Raw genomic sequence first — 19,182 nt, forward strand, 5'->3', positions numbered from 1 at the left:
TTTTTTTCATGACATTTGTGCTGAGATTGTGTGTAAATTTAAATTTGTGTGGTTTTTATTGATTTATTTGATTGTTTCTTTACATGGATTTATTTTCAGGTTTGTTTAAATCTTTTGTCTTTGAGGACTCACTTGAAAACAACACGTCCACAGGTTTATCTTCTAATACACTTTCAGTCCAATACACTTTTAAAATACTGTGTTTTTTTCTTTATTAAATCACTTAAAATTGCCACTTAACAGATAATTAACACATTTATCAGACTTTTCACAAAGGGTTCACCTTTGTGAAGAATGAAGGAGAACAGTTCATCACTGTTGAGTTAAATAATGACTTTACTAAAGTCCAGAGTCCAGCTGGACAAAGACAAGGTCTCAATGTTACCTTTGGGGAAACATTCTGGAATTAAAGCTGTATTCTTTGACTTTACCTTCTCTTAAAGTTACCTCCCAGTCTAATTTAGTATGATTCACGTCTCAGAGCTAAGTTTTCAAATCCCGCTGAGTCCTCACAATTTACCAACTTTGGAGGTTGTGGAGCACAAAGGCATGCAGTGAGCCGTCCTGCGGTTTAGGCCAGTGGAAAAGAGGGAGGCGACTCAGGGGGGAGTGGGAGTGGCCAGAGGGGCGGACCTGAGGGCCCACAAGGTTTATATAGTTTAACAGCGTTCACTCTCCTCCTGCCTTGTGTCTGTGAGCTCCCACTTCTTCCAGCCCAGCCGGTTCCTCTCTCTCTCTCACTCTCTCTGTGTTCTCGTGTCCCTGAAGTCTCACACTCTTCAGCAACAATGCAAACTACCAAGCAAACGTACTCCATGCGCTCCTCCACCAGTAGCAGGCCCGGTGGCATCTCACTCACCCGCACCTCTGTTCCTGTCTACAGGTCCTCCAGCGTGCACGGTGGCTCTGGAGGACAACGCATCAGCGTCTCCAGCACCAGCCGCAGCAGCCTGGGCTCCGGGGTGTCCATGGGCTCCGGGGTCGGGGGCTACTCCAGCAGCGTCCAGGTGAGCGGCAAGAGCGCCGACATCATGGGCAACGAGAAGTTCGCCATGCAGAACCTGAACGACCGCCTGTCCAACTACCTGGAGACGGTGAGGAACCTGGAGCAGGCCAACCTCAAGCTGGAGATTAAGATCAAGGAGGCGCTGGAGAAGAGTGGGCCCGACTTCAGAGACTACAGCAAGTACCAGGCCATCCTGGACGACCTGAGGAGGAAGGTGAGGAGCTGGAGGGATGGATGAATGGATGAATGGATGAATGAATGAATATAACTGTTGAGAAAGAGCAGATGGAGGAAGGTTGATTGTAGAAGATAGGGGCAAATGATTCAAGCTTCTTCATGTTCTATTACAACTTTCTGTTCAGGTTTGGTCCCACAGGTTCTCCATCTATGTGTGTGTGTGTGTGTGTGTTGAGAGGCTGAGGGGTGAGGACCGGAATGGACCGGAAGGAATATGGAGGAGGAATGTTGGGACGTCACGGGTCACAGAGGGAGAGACAGGAAAACTCAGAGAAACAAATCATGAGGGTCCAGGGAATTTAGAGACATTTAGAAAAAAGGGTCAATCTGCATCCGTCCAGAAAAACTTTGTTTTTAAAACAATAAAATCGTGTCGTTAGTGAAAACAATGGGTCTGAACATATGCTATGTAACGTCATCACGACTGAGTAGAAAGACAAGAGATAAGTGAGTGAGTGAAGAAAAGTGGAGCTTTTTTGGGGACTAACGATAATTAAAGTGTCATTAGAAAGTAATTTCAGTTCAGTCAATGTGAGGCAAAATAGAAGAATCTCTCTCAGTTTTGGTCCATTGATCATCCCTGGAAAAAAAAGTAAAGGACAGACAGAATGAGAGAGTTTTGGACGGTGTAAGCGTCCACTTTCTGCCACTGTCCACTGAAAATGACAGTTTCCACAGAGTTAAGCACAGTTTCCAAAATGGAACATTCCAGTGCCAGACTGCTCCACTGGGACCAACTTTAGAAAACACCTAAACTTCAGAGTTTATGGGATTTACAGCTGAAATAATAAGGAATGGACACAAAATGGACAGAACAGAGATACGAACACGTAGAGAGACTTCATGAAATGTTGACTTTTTTAACCTTGTGACATACTGACATGAATTGTAGTAAATAAACACAAACCTGGGGCCTCAGTTCTGTGTCGACAACTCATGCAAATACATGTTGTAATAATGTGACTGAGCACACACACACACACACACACACACACACGCAAGCCCCAACACCACCTATGCAAATCACCTCAGTCCCTGTGATGACACAAAGACCTTGTTCCCAAGCAGCAGCAGAGACAGTTGGACAGTTGCTGTCTGGCAGCTTCTGATTGGCTGGTCACTTGTGTCCTGTGTCCTGTGTCCACTTCTTATCTGTTCCACTGTAACTGCTTTGGCAAACATGGCAACCATCTGCTTTTTTAAGCAAAGCAAACTACATTTACACAGAGAGAGAGAGTGATAACTCTGTCACTCACAGTCAGTGTCGACAGAATCAACACCTACTTCTTTAGATCTGCGACTCACACTCTTCGTGTCAGAGTCAGTTGTATTTACTTATGTTTTTAGTGACACTGTTGTTGAATGAAGCGACACATTTACACACAGGTGTATATATACATATATTTACATATACATTTTGACCTTGGATCAAAATACAACTTAATTAAGATAAGATTCTTTTGTACCAAGCCAAGCTTTCTTGTTGCATCTTTGCGTTGACTTTGTGTTTGCGTTCGTAAATGCACCTTTTCATAAGTTTGTTGGCTTATTTAAAAAAGACTAACGATGATTTAATTAATGGTTGCCAGGTGAAGCTGCTGGCAGGTTTTTCATATTTACCGCGTCAGACTCGTAAAAAGTATAAACCAACTTTTCTTCATTCTTGAAACTCAAGAATGAGCGCTATGCTAGCAGCCTTTTTTCATATTTACAATCACAAACAGTGCTTAATTGTTCACATCAAACTTAGTTGCTTTTCTCACTAAAAGCTGTTTCTGGTTAAGAAACGCCAACATTAACTCTTGTTTTGATTCTTTAATGTTCTTTTCATGATTTTAGCATCAATGCTAAACCAGTTAGCCCCAGTTAGACAGGTCAAATCTCTTTACTGTCCGATCATAAATTCTGTGTTAGGGTTAATTTCATTTTATTTCCCCCCCAAAAAAACTCAGAATATCCTCGACACTGAGAATCTAAACCAATAAAATGTCTTTGGGTTTTAACTGGTTTATTCAACTCCGTATAAACTATGTTTTTGGGGGGATTAATGACTGACATTGGAACTTAATGGATCATAAACTCTGTTAGAGATAAACTCACCAGCGACCTCTCCATCATATCATCTCACAGCTTTGTGTCTGACAGGCAGTTACAACCACTGTATGGTACATTATATTCTTTTATATAGTTTAAAAATGTATTTGTGTGACTATAAGAGCAGTTCCTGACATATCTGTAACATTTGTATAGTTTTACTAACACATGTCATAAGTAGGTTTAAAATAACTAAGTCTTTTGTCAGTTCCTCGTTGGTGTTTACGCAGCTGTTGCTTCTCTTGTGTCCGGGGCTCTGAAAACCTCAATGACGTCCACCCTTTTGTTCCTCTTTCAGGTGTTTGATGCCACCACCGACAATGCCCGCCTGGTTCTCAACATCGACAATGCTCGCCTGGCGGCGGACGACTTCAGAGTGAAGTAAGGCCACGCCCACACTGTAACCGCTCAGATTATGGACAGACAGACAGCTGCGGGCGGTGGGCGGGCACACCCACTTTTATTGTATTGTAGTGTGAAAAACACAGTGTGCAATTTGTCTTTCTGTCATGAATCAACACCTTTGCATCATAACCAGTGTGGTTGTTATGAATGAAATGTTGTGCGGCAGCAAACACAGCTGCTGGTAAAGTGTTGAGTGACTGCAAACTTAATAACGACCATATTTATTATTGTAGTTGTTGACGAGTTGATGAGCTCATTGAAGGGATTTTTGTTTAGATTCGAGTCCGAGCTGGCCATCCGCCAATCTGTGGAGGCCGATATCGTGGGTCTGAGGAAGGTCATCGACGACACCAACATGAGCCGCATGAATCTGGAGAGCGAGATCGAAGCCCTGAAGGAGGAGCTTATCCACCTCAAGAAGAACCACGAAAACGTGAGTGTGACGCGCCATCGAGAGACCAAAGTAAAGAAATCAAACGTCTAAACGACTAATGAAGCAGAGAAAAGGCCAAAAGTTCAAGTTCACATCTGGAAAATCCAACTTAATTATAGTTTATGAAGAAGAGTTAAACTTTCAAGTGTGGGGTTATGGTTTCATCCCATTTTAGATCAGATTACCAAATACTGTCATCACAATTTAATCCAAATGTACTCACCACTTACTGGTCGCTTTATGACATCACTTTAAAAAAACCCACTTTGAAATGATTGGGGGGAATCTAAATTTAAAAAAATACTGATGTTTTCTTTCCATTGAAATAAAAAGTCTTTATTTCCGATAATAAAACCAAAAGGGTTTGAGTTGAAGAAAGTTTTTAAAAGTTTATAAAGATATGAGAGAACTGGATAATTTTGTGTTTTATTAGGTTCTAAATTAAGAAAATACATAAATTCAGAATTCAGAAATTCTCAAAATAAAGTCACAAATTTATGGATACACATACTTTACAAGTCAAAACACAAATACTATTTGAAGCATGGTGTCTTTTCTTTACTCTTCATCTAGTTTTTGTGTAAATTATTTTTAAAAAAAATATCCGTATACTATTCGTTCAAGTCAAATATTAGTCAAAGGCCGTGTCCACACTTGTGTTGAATCCCGAACTAACTCCACTTTAAATAACTCCTCGAGACATCACTTAAGCAAACATCCGCGCCCTTAAGACGAGCATTCAAACACACCCCCGTCCCCTTGTGTGTGTATGTGTGTTCAGTGTGTGTTTACACACTGTTCCACGACTGTGGTTGACACATCCTTGATGGACGGGGACGGTCTTGACAACAAACGATAAAAAAAAAAAAAAAAAAGGAAAAGACATGAGTGTAAAGAGGGAGGTTTGAAATCTGAAGCATCTGTGTGGAAATACTGTGGGAAGCCTCATCGTAAAAAAACGTCTCCTGTCCACATTTGGCAACAGAGGAAAACACCAAATGACTGTCATTTAGACAGCGTTAAACCAAGACACGCCCATTTGTTTACTGACGGAAAACTCTGAATTATTCACCTGACCGTAATTCTCACGTGATTACGCTCGGTGGAAGTGGGAACAAGTCGCGGCGTGGTCACAGTTCTAGTGATGAAAGAAGAATTCTGTCCATTTGAAAAAGATTCGGCCGGTTAAAAATGCTAAATAATCCCCAACAACTGTGATGAGTTGTTTCAGTAAAAGTCAAAGTCAAATGTTACGCAGATGACACTCAGTTATTTACCAGTCACACCCAAAACTGTATCTTCCATCAGACTTCGTCAAAACTATATAAAACCAAACATTGACATTGTCAAGACATTATCAACACTTAAACAGAAGCAAAGCTGAAGTTATTTAGTTTGGTAGTTCTACCATTTTGGCGTTTTTCCATTATACAGTTCTAGAGATTCTCGGCTCTACTCGACTCGACTTGTCCTGTACAGATTTGGTTCCGTCAAACTCCAAAACCTCCGGTTTACAAATGGTTGAGAGTTCAGCCACCAGACTTTCCCGTTCTGAGACAGTTGCGTTGTTTTACCTGTCATGTACAAACTCCAAGTCAAAGTCTAACCATTTGTCAAAAAGCACCGTTTTCTCAAAAGCTCCGATCTCTTACCTAAAAAACTAAAAGCGATAGTGTAGGCGCTTCTCATTTCACATCAGGTGCTCTCTCGCTATCAATGTTTTAAAATCTACTTTAAAGTTATTTTAATTTGGATGCTGTCAGATTGTACTTTGTTGTACAAACATTCTACCAAACTCAGGCAAGTCCAGTCACTTATATCTGAATCCTTGAAGAGATCTCTTGTACTCCTGCAGTTTTTTATCTGCTGTGTAAATAAATTTGACTTGATTTGACACTTGACTTTTTCTTTTACCAGGAGGTAATGGAGCTACGTAACCAGATCGCCCAGTCAGGAGTGCACGTGGACGTTGACGCCCCGAAGGGACAGGACCTGTCTCAGATCATGTCGGAGATCAGGGCCAAGTACGAGAAGGTGGCACTGAAGAACCAGGAGGAGCTGAAAGCATGGCACGAATCCCAGGTAAATTTTTATTAAGTCGTCGACAAACAAGGAGATTCCTCTGGAGCACAGGATGTAATTTAAAGAAAACAAAACTGACTCTATCGTAACTAAAAATTCTTTTTATTATTATTTCAGATTACAAAAGTTCAGACCGAGGTCAGCCAGAACACAGAGGCCCTGAAGGGAGCCCACACAGAAGTGAATGACCTGCGCAGACAGATTCAGACCCTGGAGATCGAGCTGGAGTCGCAGAGGAGCCTGGTGAGAAGTACACGCTCTGTCGGACAATCGCTGAATCAGCCACTCTCACTTCAACTCTCTCACATTTAATTTGTTGACACAAGCCGTCACACTCTGATGACCCGTCGCTATGGAGCTGTCATCAGACACCAGGACAGGTTCACTTTCAAACTTTAACCCAGTCTTTTTGCTTTGTCTCGCGCTCACAGAAAGCGTCCCTGGAGGGCACGCTGAGGGACACGGAGATGCGTTACAACATGGAGATCGAGTCCCTCAACAACATCATCCTGAGTCTGGAGGCGGAGCTCACGCAGCTGCGCAACAACATCCAGCAGCAGACGCAAGACTACGAGACGCTGCTCAACATGAAGCTGAGGCTGGAGGCAGAGATCGCGACATACAAGCGGCTGCTGGACGGCGGAGACTTCAAGTGTGTAGACGCATGACTTTTTGGTACACAAAAGTCTTAGACCGCCATTGGTTGATTGGTTTCGCCGTCTCTGTATTAGAATTCAACCACAGAAAAATGCATGTAGTATGTAAAAAGTGTGGACCAGGAACATTTGTGGTCCAAATAAACGTTTACATTCAATACTAATGTGACTCCGAACTTATCTGGACGCGTTAGTCCCAATTTGAGAAATTTCGGTTTACACGTCTGTTTTTATGTCTGGTACCACCCGTACGTCCAGGTACTTCAAGACATTTTTCGTTACATAAACACATTTTTACGAGTTTTTACCTCACTGGAAAGTTACATAATTCCAGTCAAGTAAAATCTGAGAAACAAGAACTCAAAGTGAGTACAGTTGCTATTCAATTGGTAAATTAATTAATGAAGTTAATGAATGAAGTTAATTCATTCATTAACTCAATAATTCATGGACTTCATTCAGGTCTTAACATTCAGAGGTTTGTCAAACATTTCCATTTTCTGTCTAAAACTAATGGTGGTACAGAACCAGTCAGTGGAGGCTGAGTCCCTGACCTCATTAGGCAAAGATGTGACCGTTAATCTTTTTCAAATTCAGACTCCAGGACGCTCTGGAAGACCAGAAGACGGTGAGGACCAAAGTGATGACCGTCACGCAGACCGTGGTGGACGGCAAGGTGGTTTCCTCCAGCACAGAGACCAAGAACCTTTAAGACAGTGGACGCAAACACAACGCAGTGGAACACTAACACGTTTTGATTAACAGTGGTTTCTCTCCATCTCTAACTCTAACAGTTGTTAGTTCAACTCCATGTCATGCAGCTCACGCACAGGCGGATTTAAAACAAACTGGATCAGAGGAAAACAGAGTCATCTGTTATTTATTTCATCATTTTTATTATTATTTATATGTTTGTTTTTATTGATCAGAAATTCAGAATTGGAGAGCTGTGAGATTTGTCCGAGACAAAGCGATTTAAAAAAAAAAAGAGTTAAAAAGTTAATAAAAGGGTCCAATTTAATGCATTTAAAAACATTTATTTTCCATTTTGTCATCTTTGGTTTTCTTTTTTTTGTTCCAGTTAAATCTGCCTGTCGCTCTGTGATGTTCAGACGGTTCAATAAAGTCCATCTGAGAATTCTCTGTTTGGTGTGAACGTGGTGTTTTTGTTGGAAACTGAAAGCAGCAGATCATATCAAAGATTATGATAATCACTGAATTCTCCAAAAATAAAATTATGTACATGACACACAGTGAACTCTTTCTTAAGTCTATGGCATCTTTAGAAGACGTCTTCCACTTTATTTCACAGTCAGACAGCCTTTTTACAGCTGTAAAGTGAAGTTTTGTAAACCACTCACGCTCCCGTGCAAAAGTCCATAGAGAAAATCAGTGATTTTAGCTCACGGCGAAACAGGAGCTGCTGGTCCACTGCTGCCTCTTTTGGTGAGTGTGTGTCACTGTGGTGAATCTGAGGAAAAGATTTCAAATGCCAAAGTCATGAGCTAACACAGTTGGACTTGAACTGATGGAGGCGGCAGTGGAATAATAACATGTGTGCTGTGTTGTAAAAAAGCTGATTTTTTCAATGGGATTTGGTGCAGGGAAAAAGATAACACAGACACAAGCAGGTGTAGATTTTTAGAGTAAGTGAGTGCTAAGTGAGTGCTGATTCTGTGCCAACACATACAAACACCTTTTCTTAATCTCTTACATCGTACATTAAAGCTACTGTATGTTTATTCTCTGGGGTGAGAAAATACCTGACAACCATTATTCAAATCCCTCAGATGACAGAAAAACACTCAGCAAACAAACTCACAGCCTGCTGTGAACAAAACGCCTGAGTGACTTAGTGTAATTACATTAAAGTGCACATTCCGGGTGGATTTTGTAACACGTACGGGGCAATTACCCTACCTTAATGTTTGTTGACTGTTGAGATGAAAGGATGTCAAGATAAGATAACAACAGTTACGAAATATTTCCTCATAGTAGTAGTGAGTCTAACTCTTTGTTATTCTGTAGAGAACCACTGCTAAATGACTATTTTTAGGTATAAAACATATGACTGTTATCATCAAATCATAGTATTAGCATAGGAATAGTTCAGTTTTGGGGGTCTGCTATGTTTTTTGATTGATATTTTTCTCTTCTCTGATTATTATAAATGTTATCCAATGTCATAAGGAGATACAGTTTTCACTCTTTTTATCATTACTATTGAATAGTTCAGTTGTTTAATGTATAACTGACTAAAAGCTGCAAGAAAGAAAAGGATGTTGAAAAATGACTCCCCATAAGTTCTTTTTTAACCATAAAACTGTCTTTTGAGACAATCTCGTCCCGTGGCATCGCGGTTACCATAGATACGTTTCTTTTAGTGCACACAATCAATCTGGAAGTGTCAGCACGCCCTAGTTCTCGCCTTTGACAATGGGTGTTGGGGGACAAAGTCTAAGCGAGGCTAAAGGTAAAAATGTAATATAGATAGGAGAGGAGTGGCAGCGGGAATTATTGCTTTTCTGAATCATATATAAAGCGGGAGACACTTCTCCGTCCTCCACTCTCAGCTGCCAACGCCCTCCGGAGTACTTCGCCTTCACCTCGTTGATCTACACACTTCTTCTTTGGCCATGGAGACCATGATGAGACGCCAGAGTTCCGTGGTTCTCGGCTCCAATTCAGGACCCAGATCTCTTCAGATGGACCGGCACTACGCCCACAGCATGAGCGGAGGAGCCGGCGGCCATGGCATCAGGATCTCCACCGCCACCCACCACTCCCGGGTCGGCAGCGGCTACAGCGGCGGGTACGACTACCAGTCCTCTGGCTCCAAAACCCACACCATCGGCAACGAGAAGGTCGCCATGCAGCACCTGAACGACCGCCTGGCCAGCTACCTGGAGACTGTGAGGAGTCTGGAGAAGGCCAACAGCAAGCTGGAGATCCAGATCAGGGAGGCCATTGAGAAGAGAGGCCCTCTGGAGGGCAAGGACTTCAGCAAGCACAACGCCATCATCGCAGACCTGAGGACCAAGGTGAGTCCCTGATCCTGATGGAACCATTGTCCTTACCATGTGAGAAACTGCCCTCCATTAAAGTTATTGAGATTTCTCACGTCATACCCACGGTCACGCTGAACTTCCTGATCTCCTGCGTGTCCGTGAACACCTTTGACACATTTTCAGACATTTACACCCCTGTAACGGGTCGCCTTATCTTTATGTGTGAGGCGAGGCGTGATATCGTTCCCTCCTCGTGTAAATAATCAGCTTCATTGTCAAGGCCGATCTTTCACCTGCAAAAGTCAAAGTGGAAATTCCCCTTTTCGGAATTCCTTCAGACTAAAGTCCTTTGAGAAGTTAACCAGTGTTTAATTTTAGATTTGCTTTTATGTGTGATTCCTCTGCACATTAGCACGGCCACACAAAGTGCCGTCAAGGGTTTTTCTGGTATTTGTTCTTCCCTTAGGATTTTTTTTTTACCACAAATGTCCCTTTTTTTCCTGAACAACACGCACATGTAATGTTCTTACACTCTGAACTTTATCAAGGTGGTTTGTTGCTTTAAGAACAAGAGTAAAGACAACTGGAAGATTTACTTAAACCCTTGTGTATAAATAAATTAACAGTTAGTTTTTCATCAAATAATGATTCCGTTATTCAGGACAATTAAATATGAGCAAATTTTAAACATCCACGCCCTTCTTGTGAGTACTTTATTGGTGCTAATCTCAAAAATGTCCCAATCCAAAAAAAGAGAACCTTTTATTTATTAAGATCACGTTATGTTGGCACAAAAAGTCACGGAGTCCATCCAGGTTGAAGCGCTTCATTAATTGCCCGAACCTCACTCTTACCTTTATGTGCAAGTCGAGCCACGATAGCATTCGCTCCTTCTGCAAATTATCAGCAAGTGCGGTATCGCGGCAGATCTTTCGCCTGCGTGATTTCAGCAAAGAGGAAGTTGGCCGTCCGTCAAAGTGACTTTGGGAAAATAAAGTAGCATAGACACAAAGAAACCTGCTAACAACAACGTCTTTTTTTTTTTCATTCCAGATATTTAACCAAATCAAGGAAAATGCCCATATCGCCATTTCCCTTGACAACGCACAGCTGGCAACGGACGACTTCAGAGTCAAGTGAGTCTGTTTTTACATTTTTAAACATCAGAGAGAGAGAAAACAACATCAACAAAGGAACATTAATTGTATTAACACAAAATAATATCAGAAATGATTCTACAAACCCAAAGTAAAGATGTAAACTTACATACAAACCTACAAGAATACATATGTTTAGTATAATGTTTAGTAAAAACAGTGACGCTGCAGACTATTTACAGTACACTGTAGTACGAGAGAGTCATCATGTGCTGTATACTTAGTTAAATAAAGAATGAGCTAAATTGACAATAGCTACATATAATCTATACTGCACACATTAAAACATGCATAAGTACAGCTTTATACCAAATATAGTAGTTTGTCGGCTGCCTGTAGTGTTTGACGATACTATTATTCAGAAATATTATATAACAAAAACAGATCCAGCTCTTCTGTATATTTAAATAAAAGTCCCAAAGCATTTGATATTCAATTAAATGAGGGCCTTTACATTAATAAACAACCTCAACATGTGCCTGATAGTAGACTAGATAAACCGTGTTTCCATCGAGTGGAACCGGTTGGTTTGGTAGAGTACGATATGTACTTTTTACGCTCCTACTGTTCCTTTTGGTAACATTCCCATGGGGCACCAGAGTGAAATGGTACGGTACGGTACGGTCTTTTGTGATTCTTCAACGCTTGTAGTCTTTTCTCGCAAAAAGCCGCAAACTGCGTTCGATGTCATCGTTCGCTATCGTCGCACAACGTCACACGTACAAGTTAAAGTCCTGCACTAGGTCTAGAACACAAGCCTGACCCAGGACAGGACTTTACCATTCCAAACTGTACCGTACTGTACCACGATGGAAACACGACAATAGTAGACTCTTCGTCCAACATGGACGGGTCAATCTAATGCACAAATGCGTGTCTTCAGGATGGAGTACGAGCTGTCCATGCGCCAAACGGTGGAGGCTGACGTCGTCAGACTGAGGAAGGTTCTGGACGACACCAACGTCATTCGCCTGCACCTGGAGAGCGACATCGAGTCTCTGAGGGAGGAGTTGATCAACCTGAGGAAGAATCACGAGACTGTGAGTGAAAGAAACCAATTTATTAATCTCACACAACTGTAATTAGGAATGAAATTGCCTGCCACGTTTGCTTCATGACCTTTTTGCACAGGAAAATCCAACTAACCTTGTTCTGGAAATCACTCCCTGTCTATTTCCTCCTCCACAGGATGTTGCTGAATTGCGTGCCTACATCACCCAGACCAGTGTCCATGTGGATGTTGACGCTCCTAAGGGACAGGACCTGGCTAAGATCATGGAGGAAATGAGGGCCAAGTACGAGACGATAGCACGGAAGAACCAGGAGGAGCTGAAAGCTTGGCATGAGTCTCAGGTAGTTTTCTCTGCGCAGACGGTATCTGTGGTCCACCTACTGTTTTTGGTTTTTTTTTGCACCATATGAATGAAATGTCTTTTATCTTGATTCCAGATCACAGAAGTCCAGGTCCAAGTGACTGAGAGCTCAGCAGCTCTGAAGGAGGCCACGACTGTCATTACGGAGATCAGAAGGAGATATCAGGGACTAGAAATTGAACTACAGTCTGCACTCAGTATGGTGAGAGCTTTTGAGCCACTTTTATAAATGAGTGAACTCTCATGGTGTCACCAGTGGTTGCAATTTACTATACTATACTATACTACTGTACTATACAGTAGGTCCTGAAAATCCACATTTGGTGAATTCTTTCTTGGTAGTTTTGGAAACTGGTTGGAAGCAATTCCTTGAGCATTTTAAAGACTGTCACAGGAGAATCCGACCAATCACAGGGCATTTCAGTATGTTTTCATTTAAAAAAGCTACTTCTTCTACCAATTTCCCTGTTGTTCATGATACCCTCGTATTTTAGAGCCCCCCAAAAATGGAAGAGTTTAAAAACTTTGCTAGATCGTATTTGTCGTGACAGACAAATATGGAGACCTGCAGATTAAACTCAACAATCTAAACCCTACAGTCTAGATCCATTACATTTGCTAAAGGAACCTAGCTCAATCCAAAGGTAGTCCTCCAAGGGTCGCCACGGTAGATCACCTCCACAGTGATCCACATGTTTTTGATTTGGGAGATCTTTTGTTTTCGTGCCCTTCATGGCACTACTCTCCCATTTATCCTGGCTTAATTTGCTCCCCAATCAATGGGGAGCAATGGGGATTAGGTACCTTGCTCAGATGTACTCCAGCCCTTGACCTACTCGAATCAGCAATCATCTGGTAACTGGCCAAGTTCTTTATCCATGAGGCAATGGGCTAATCTTTAGCTCTAGCTCTAGGTATCTCCCTGTGTTTCCAGTCTTTACCCTAAGCTAAGTTAATCAGCTGCTAGATCTATCTACATACGTACCAGTGTCGATCTTCTGTCAGTCTCTTGGCACGACCGCCAGGATTGGGGGAAATGGAATTTGGGGGGAAAAACTAAACCGTTCACCTTCCACCTATTGACAGAAAGCGTCCCTGGAGGCCACTCTCAGAGACATCGAGATGCGTTACAACATGGAGGTGGAGAAGTACAACGCCATCATCATGAGGCTGCAGGAGGAGCTGACTCAGATCCGCAGCGACATCCATGGTAACACCAGAGAGTACGAGCTCCTACTCAACATCAAGGTGAAACTGGAGGCTGAGATCGCCGAGTACAGGAGGCTGCTGGACGGTGAACCTTTAAAGTGAGTACGAGGACGGAAAAGAGTGATGAGACAATCAGTTCGTGAGCAGATCTCTGATCAAGGGCTGTTCCTGCAAATTTGAGTCAAATTAGCTTCATGCAAACATGAAGTGACCACAACATTGGGAGCTGAAGTACGAGTCAATACTTACACTTTCAATTCCTGAATATTAAGAGTTTATCACAGTGTATTAACCAAACTTGTACTCATTTTACTTCTGTAATCTTTTTTTCTTCCTCTCCAGACTGGAGGATGCAGTCGATCCCAAGTTGGTCCAGACCAAAGTGGTGACAGTCACTCAGACTCTGGTGGACGGCAAAGTGGTGTCAGAGAGCAAGGACGTGAAATCCAGCGATAAGCTTGTCCATTAACCGCAGCAACAGATGTCGAGTGGGAAACGGAAAAAACAACCTGTAACAAAATAAAACAAGCAACAAGGCGAAAAATCTCATCTGTGTCAACTGTCTTTATTTAACTCGTGATTCATCGCACATTTATGTTCAGTATGTATCACATACTCATGATTTCCGGGAAAAGGGTTAGACAATGTGAGAAATATGATGATTAGAAATCTGGTGCTGGTTTAAATGTGAGAATAGATACCACATGTTACAGATTCAGTGAATCGCTGGATCAGACATCTGAGAAGGAAAATAAAATGTTTAAATCAGTCTGTAAACTATAAATATTACAAAACAGCTCCACTACACAAAGGTACACTGGGTTGTTGTGACTTATTTTGATATAAACGAAGGAAAAAGAGTATTACATATTATTAAGTATTTAAAAGTGGTAAATACAACCATAGAAATGTGTTGTTAATAGCATGGTTGTTTAAAACGGCTTACATCAGTATCAGCAGAGATGTGATGTGATATGCTACCATGTTGCCACAACGTGAAGGTAAAGCCAATTGTTTGCTTTGTGTAGCTTAGTCCAGCTTAGCTTAGCAAGGTACCTGGGTGTGTCTGACCAAAGGTACAAAAGTCTCCCCCCACTTGTCATCAGGTTTTGTCTTGGGTAAATATGCACACACACACAAAAGGTATAATATAAACGTCACATGGTTGTTGTAAAGTAGTAGAAGAGTTCATGGGAGTGACTTCAGACAAGAAACTGCCTTTTAGAACAAATCCTGTACATTACACAGCCAAGCGAGTTTCCCCACAATTAAGATAAGCTAAGATAAGCTAACGCGCCCCTTTTCCAGAAAGTGTTTGCCTACAGTTTGTTTCACTTTGGTAAAGATACACAGTTGTTTTCATTTGATTGGGAACATTTTCAAAAAATACCAAGAAAACTGATCAGGTGCCAGTATTTGGCAGCTGTCTGTCGGGGTACGTACTGAAACACGTCTGTCTGATACTGAAAAGGTACAAACGGACTCACACTGTAGATTTAAAAATTGAGTTTTCTGTGCCATTGACAACAGACAATAAAATTCTTTGGAAGGCTTGACTGTTGTGTTGGTGCATTCCAGTTGTGGTTGGGTTGGAAGGTCGGATTTCCAACTTCACAAACCCTGACGTTAGATTTTAAAATCCGTTATTTGTACTATTAATTGCACTTTTGTCTTATTTGTTTCACATTAAGTCAGTCGTACGGATCACTTTTATCCATGGACATGTTGCTCCACTGTGAGTGTGAACAGAACACCATGTCGAGAGTGGTGTTATCAACTGATGTTGCTAACAGTGTTTAACCAGAGATACATTTGCATGTGTCTTTTTTTTTTTGTCATGACTTCCGATGATTGTAAATGGAACGCACCATTTAGGAGCGACGCCCAACTCCTGACGGCTGGTTTGGCAGTGTGTGAATGGGTGAGTGAATGGCTGAATGGGTGAAGCTGTAGTGTAAAGTAGCTTTGAGTGGTCATCAAGACTGCAGACCATTTATTTTCCCCTTCATGTATGTTGTCTACCTAGATTAATTGTGGGCGTGGCCTCTCTCACCTGTGCTCCTGCTCATCACCTGCATCTCATCAACTAATCACTGCACTGCTGCTACAAGAGCTGCCGCCTCCCTGACTCTCATTGCAGGGCTGTTTCATCCACTCATGAGGTCGTAGTTTACCTCAGCTCGTCTGAGTTCTGTTTTATTTTCTTCTGTCTAAAAATAAAAACTAAGGATGGGTTGTACCATAATGTGTAATGTAATTTTCTTTTTTAGAAATTATATTATAAAACAGGTATCGAAAAAAGTATCGATCAGGAACTGGTATCGAAATGAAGGTATTGGTACCAGTATCGAAAATTTTGGATTGATAGCCGGCCCTATATCTGACACGGGTATCTCTCCATCGTCAGTTTACACTACACACCGAGGAAACACAAGCCAGATCAGGGTTTACCGTTCCAAGCTGTACCAGGGTGAACTAAACTGCACTTTTAACTTCAAAGTGAGATAATGTAGGATTTCAACCTTCAAATAATAATGTCTCCAGAGATTATTCTGTTAATCTTATCTGTTAAAGCCTGAGCAGGTCTGCATCACCCGGAGCTTCTGGTTTCGGGTTCGTGCCACAAATAAACTTTTTGAATTGCGTGAGTTTCTTTGAGATCCCTGGACTCTCCTCCCTGAAATCGGTTGATTAAAACACCAAGTGTGAGATTCCTGAGTCTTAACTGGATCATTGGGTCTGTGCATTGTGATCTCCCGTGTTTTCCAAATCAACTCAGATTTGATAATCCTCTTGTGTGGAGCAGGTTTAAGAAAAAAAAGCTCTCTTTGGGGTTGAATATAATCTGCAGACTTATAACACATCTGCTCGTCAATAAAAATGATTTATGTATTATTACATAACCTCAGCGTGCGTACATACATGATGTAAGACAACTCCCACTTCTGCACGTACACATACACACCGCGGGGCCGTCTGACCTCTCGCCCTCCTCCTCCTCCCACACACACGGCCGAGTCTGCAGTGAGCTGAGGAAATTCTTTCTGCTGCTGAGAAATTCACATTTTGACCTGCTGTTACAGACGGAGCCGCGCCGTTCCCATGCTACGTCCAGGCAAACCGCCGTGCCCTCAAAAAAAACCGTCTCTGCGTGTTTGTGTTTATGTACGTCTGCATGAGTCAACATCAGTCCTGTGCTCTCTTTAATACAACACACACATGTCTTTGGTCACAGGACATATTTTACACCCCCTCCACCATGAATCAGCTTCAAGAATGGACATGTGTTCTCACGAAAGCGTGGCTGCAAGTGGTCGACATGCACATTTAGCTTCACTTATATTAACACCTAAATAACCAGCTTTATTATCGCCATTAGACAGCATTTTCCAACTGGAAATTGGAGTTTTTTAAAACACTCTTCTTCACCAAACCTCATTGAAAAAAATCAGCATTTTTAGCTCACAGGGACACAGGACTAACTGGTCTACTGTTGCCATGTTTGGTAAATTTGTGTCACTTAGTTAAGTGGGGACAAAGGATTCAAACCACAGAAGTCATCAAATAGCACATTTGGACTCAGTGACAGAGGCAGCAGTGGCGCAACAACAACCGCGTGCTGTGATGTAAAATCGCTGATTTTCTCTATGGAATCTGGTGTGAGGAAATGAACGGGTTACACAAGTGACACCATCTTTATTATTTCTTGCTAAAACAGGATTTCTACTGGTGAGGAAACATATTTTGTAAGATATCCTAGTAAATCATTTTATTTAGTGAGGTTTTTGCTTTTTTTAGCCATAAAAATCCTTCTCCTATGGCAACAACAACCGTACTTGAGGCTGATGATAAACATCATGAATCATGTCTGATCATCTGGATTACAGTGACAAACTTCAGTATGTGTCAGTGCGTCATAAAACACTTCAAAGAAAGTTAAATTATGGGGTTCAAAGGAGTCCATAATACCATCATTTCTTACGGTTAGCCCAAGGACACATATATAGACGAGCGGAGCCTGGAATCAAACCCACATCCTTCAAGTTGAGCTACTGTTGTTTTTTTTTAAATACTTCTACTTTATATCTGAAGACTTTATACTTAAGTACAGTAAATGTCAAATACTTTAAGTATGAAGTGACTTCAACTTCTACCAAAGTCATTTTCTGGTCACATACTTTTACTCAGTTATTTTCAATGATCATTATCTCATGGTTCTGTTCATAGACGACATCATCGAGAGCAGAGAAAACCCAATGAGCAAACAGAAACAACAGTGGAGAGAAAAAAAGGAAGAAATCTCTGATCTCTGACTGATGTGTGGCCATGTGCCAAGACAGGTTGGGGTGAAAGGAAAGATGGGGGACAGGGGAGAGGTGGGGGACAGAAAGGACAAGAGGGAGGTGAGGTAGAGACAGAAGAGAGAGACCAGGAGCAATTATAAATACAACCATTATATCGAGGTATAAGTTTAGGTAAAGACAGTTCTCTTATCAATTCTCTCAGTCGAAGGCTGACAAGTCACAGTTTCCTGCTTTTTGCCAATTTCCGGTGCAACATGTTGTGTTTCCAAAACTCTTAAACTCAAAGCCTCAATGAAATATGATAGAGAGAGAGAGAGAGAGAGAGAACAGACAGAAGATAAATGACAAGTGCATTTCTTCTGCATGCCTGTAATTCCTCAGTGGGCTCCAAACTGAGCTGAACAATGTCTGTCTGTCCGGGAGAGAGGGAGAGAGAGAGAGAGAAAAGAGTGAAGAGGGACACTTTCATCCTTTCATCTTTTACTCTTAACTTCAACAGTAGTTTCATAATAAATTTCTTTTATTTTTCAGGGGGCGGGGTTTTGCACATTTGTTTATATAAGAAGTGATTATTTTGTAACCAAGATGTAATTGGGACAAGTCATCTTGTGATTATTAGTTATTAAATGTAATGTAAAGTAATGTGACCAAAATGAAAGCCTTACAGACCCACAGCGTTAAAAACACAAATTCATGAAACATAAATCAAAGCATGAAAAATGTATTAAATTAAAAACACACAAGAATTAAAAGAATAAATCTGTCACTAAAATAAAAGCTGTAAATATGAATACATATGTTTTACGTTTGGATGAAACAGGTTTCAGCTTTTCTCCGTTACTTTTTCTTGTCCATCATTCATTCATTCATTCGTGGGGCCTGAGGTAAAAGAGAGACTCATCAAAGTGTGAAACTAACAACTAACGTGGACATTAACATTTGTTTTTCATAAAATCTTTGTCTGCTTATGTTTCACATTATCTAAAGAATATGTTAGAATAATGTTAGAATAATATTTGCCACTTTATTTAAACCTCCTGCACCAAACCCCATAGAGAAAATGAGTGTTTTTAGACTGTGAGGACACAGGAGCTGCAGGTCTGCTTCTGTCTTGTTTGGTAACTTTATGTCACGTCAGTAAATCTGAATGAAAGTGTTTCAAACACACAAGTCACACAAGCGATGGAGTCTGCAGTGTAAGAGATGACGTGACACGTA

General features: G+C 41.4%; 2 protein-coding genes across 2 annotated transcripts; both read left to right on the forward strand.

Moving 5' to 3' along the window:
* The first annotated feature begins 664 nt into the window (after positions 1-664).
* krt18a.1 (keratin 18a, tandem duplicate 1) lies at positions 665-8,056 on the forward strand. The gene is made up of 7 exons (XM_044038758.1): positions 665-1,220; positions 3,636-3,718; positions 4,019-4,175; positions 6,093-6,257; positions 6,375-6,500; positions 6,689-6,909; positions 7,511-8,056. The coding sequence occupies exons 1-7, from the start codon at positions 789-791 to the stop codon at positions 7,623-7,625; spliced, it is 1,299 nt and encodes a 432-aa protein (XP_043894693.1). The 5' UTR covers positions 665-788; the 3' UTR covers positions 7,626-8,056.
* A 1,413-nt stretch (positions 8,057-9,469) lies between these two features.
* On the forward strand, positions 9,470-14,206 carry LOC122777834 (keratin, type I cytoskeletal 18-like). Its single transcript, XM_044039322.1, has 7 exons — positions 9,470-9,954; positions 10,975-11,057; positions 11,962-12,118; positions 12,267-12,431; positions 12,528-12,653; positions 13,538-13,758; positions 14,003-14,206. The coding sequence occupies exons 1-7, from the start codon at positions 9,550-9,552 to the stop codon at positions 14,127-14,129; spliced, it is 1,284 nt and encodes a 427-aa protein (XP_043895257.1). The 5' UTR covers positions 9,470-9,549; the 3' UTR covers positions 14,130-14,206.
* The last annotated feature ends 4,976 nt before the right edge of the window (positions 14,207-19,182 follow it).

This window comes from Solea senegalensis, linkage group LG11 (genome assembly GCF_019176455.1).
Source record: "Solea senegalensis isolate Sse05_10M linkage group LG11, IFAPA_SoseM_1, whole genome shotgun sequence".
Classification (NCBI taxonomy): domain Eukaryota; kingdom Metazoa; phylum Chordata; class Actinopteri; order Pleuronectiformes; family Soleidae; genus Solea; species Solea senegalensis.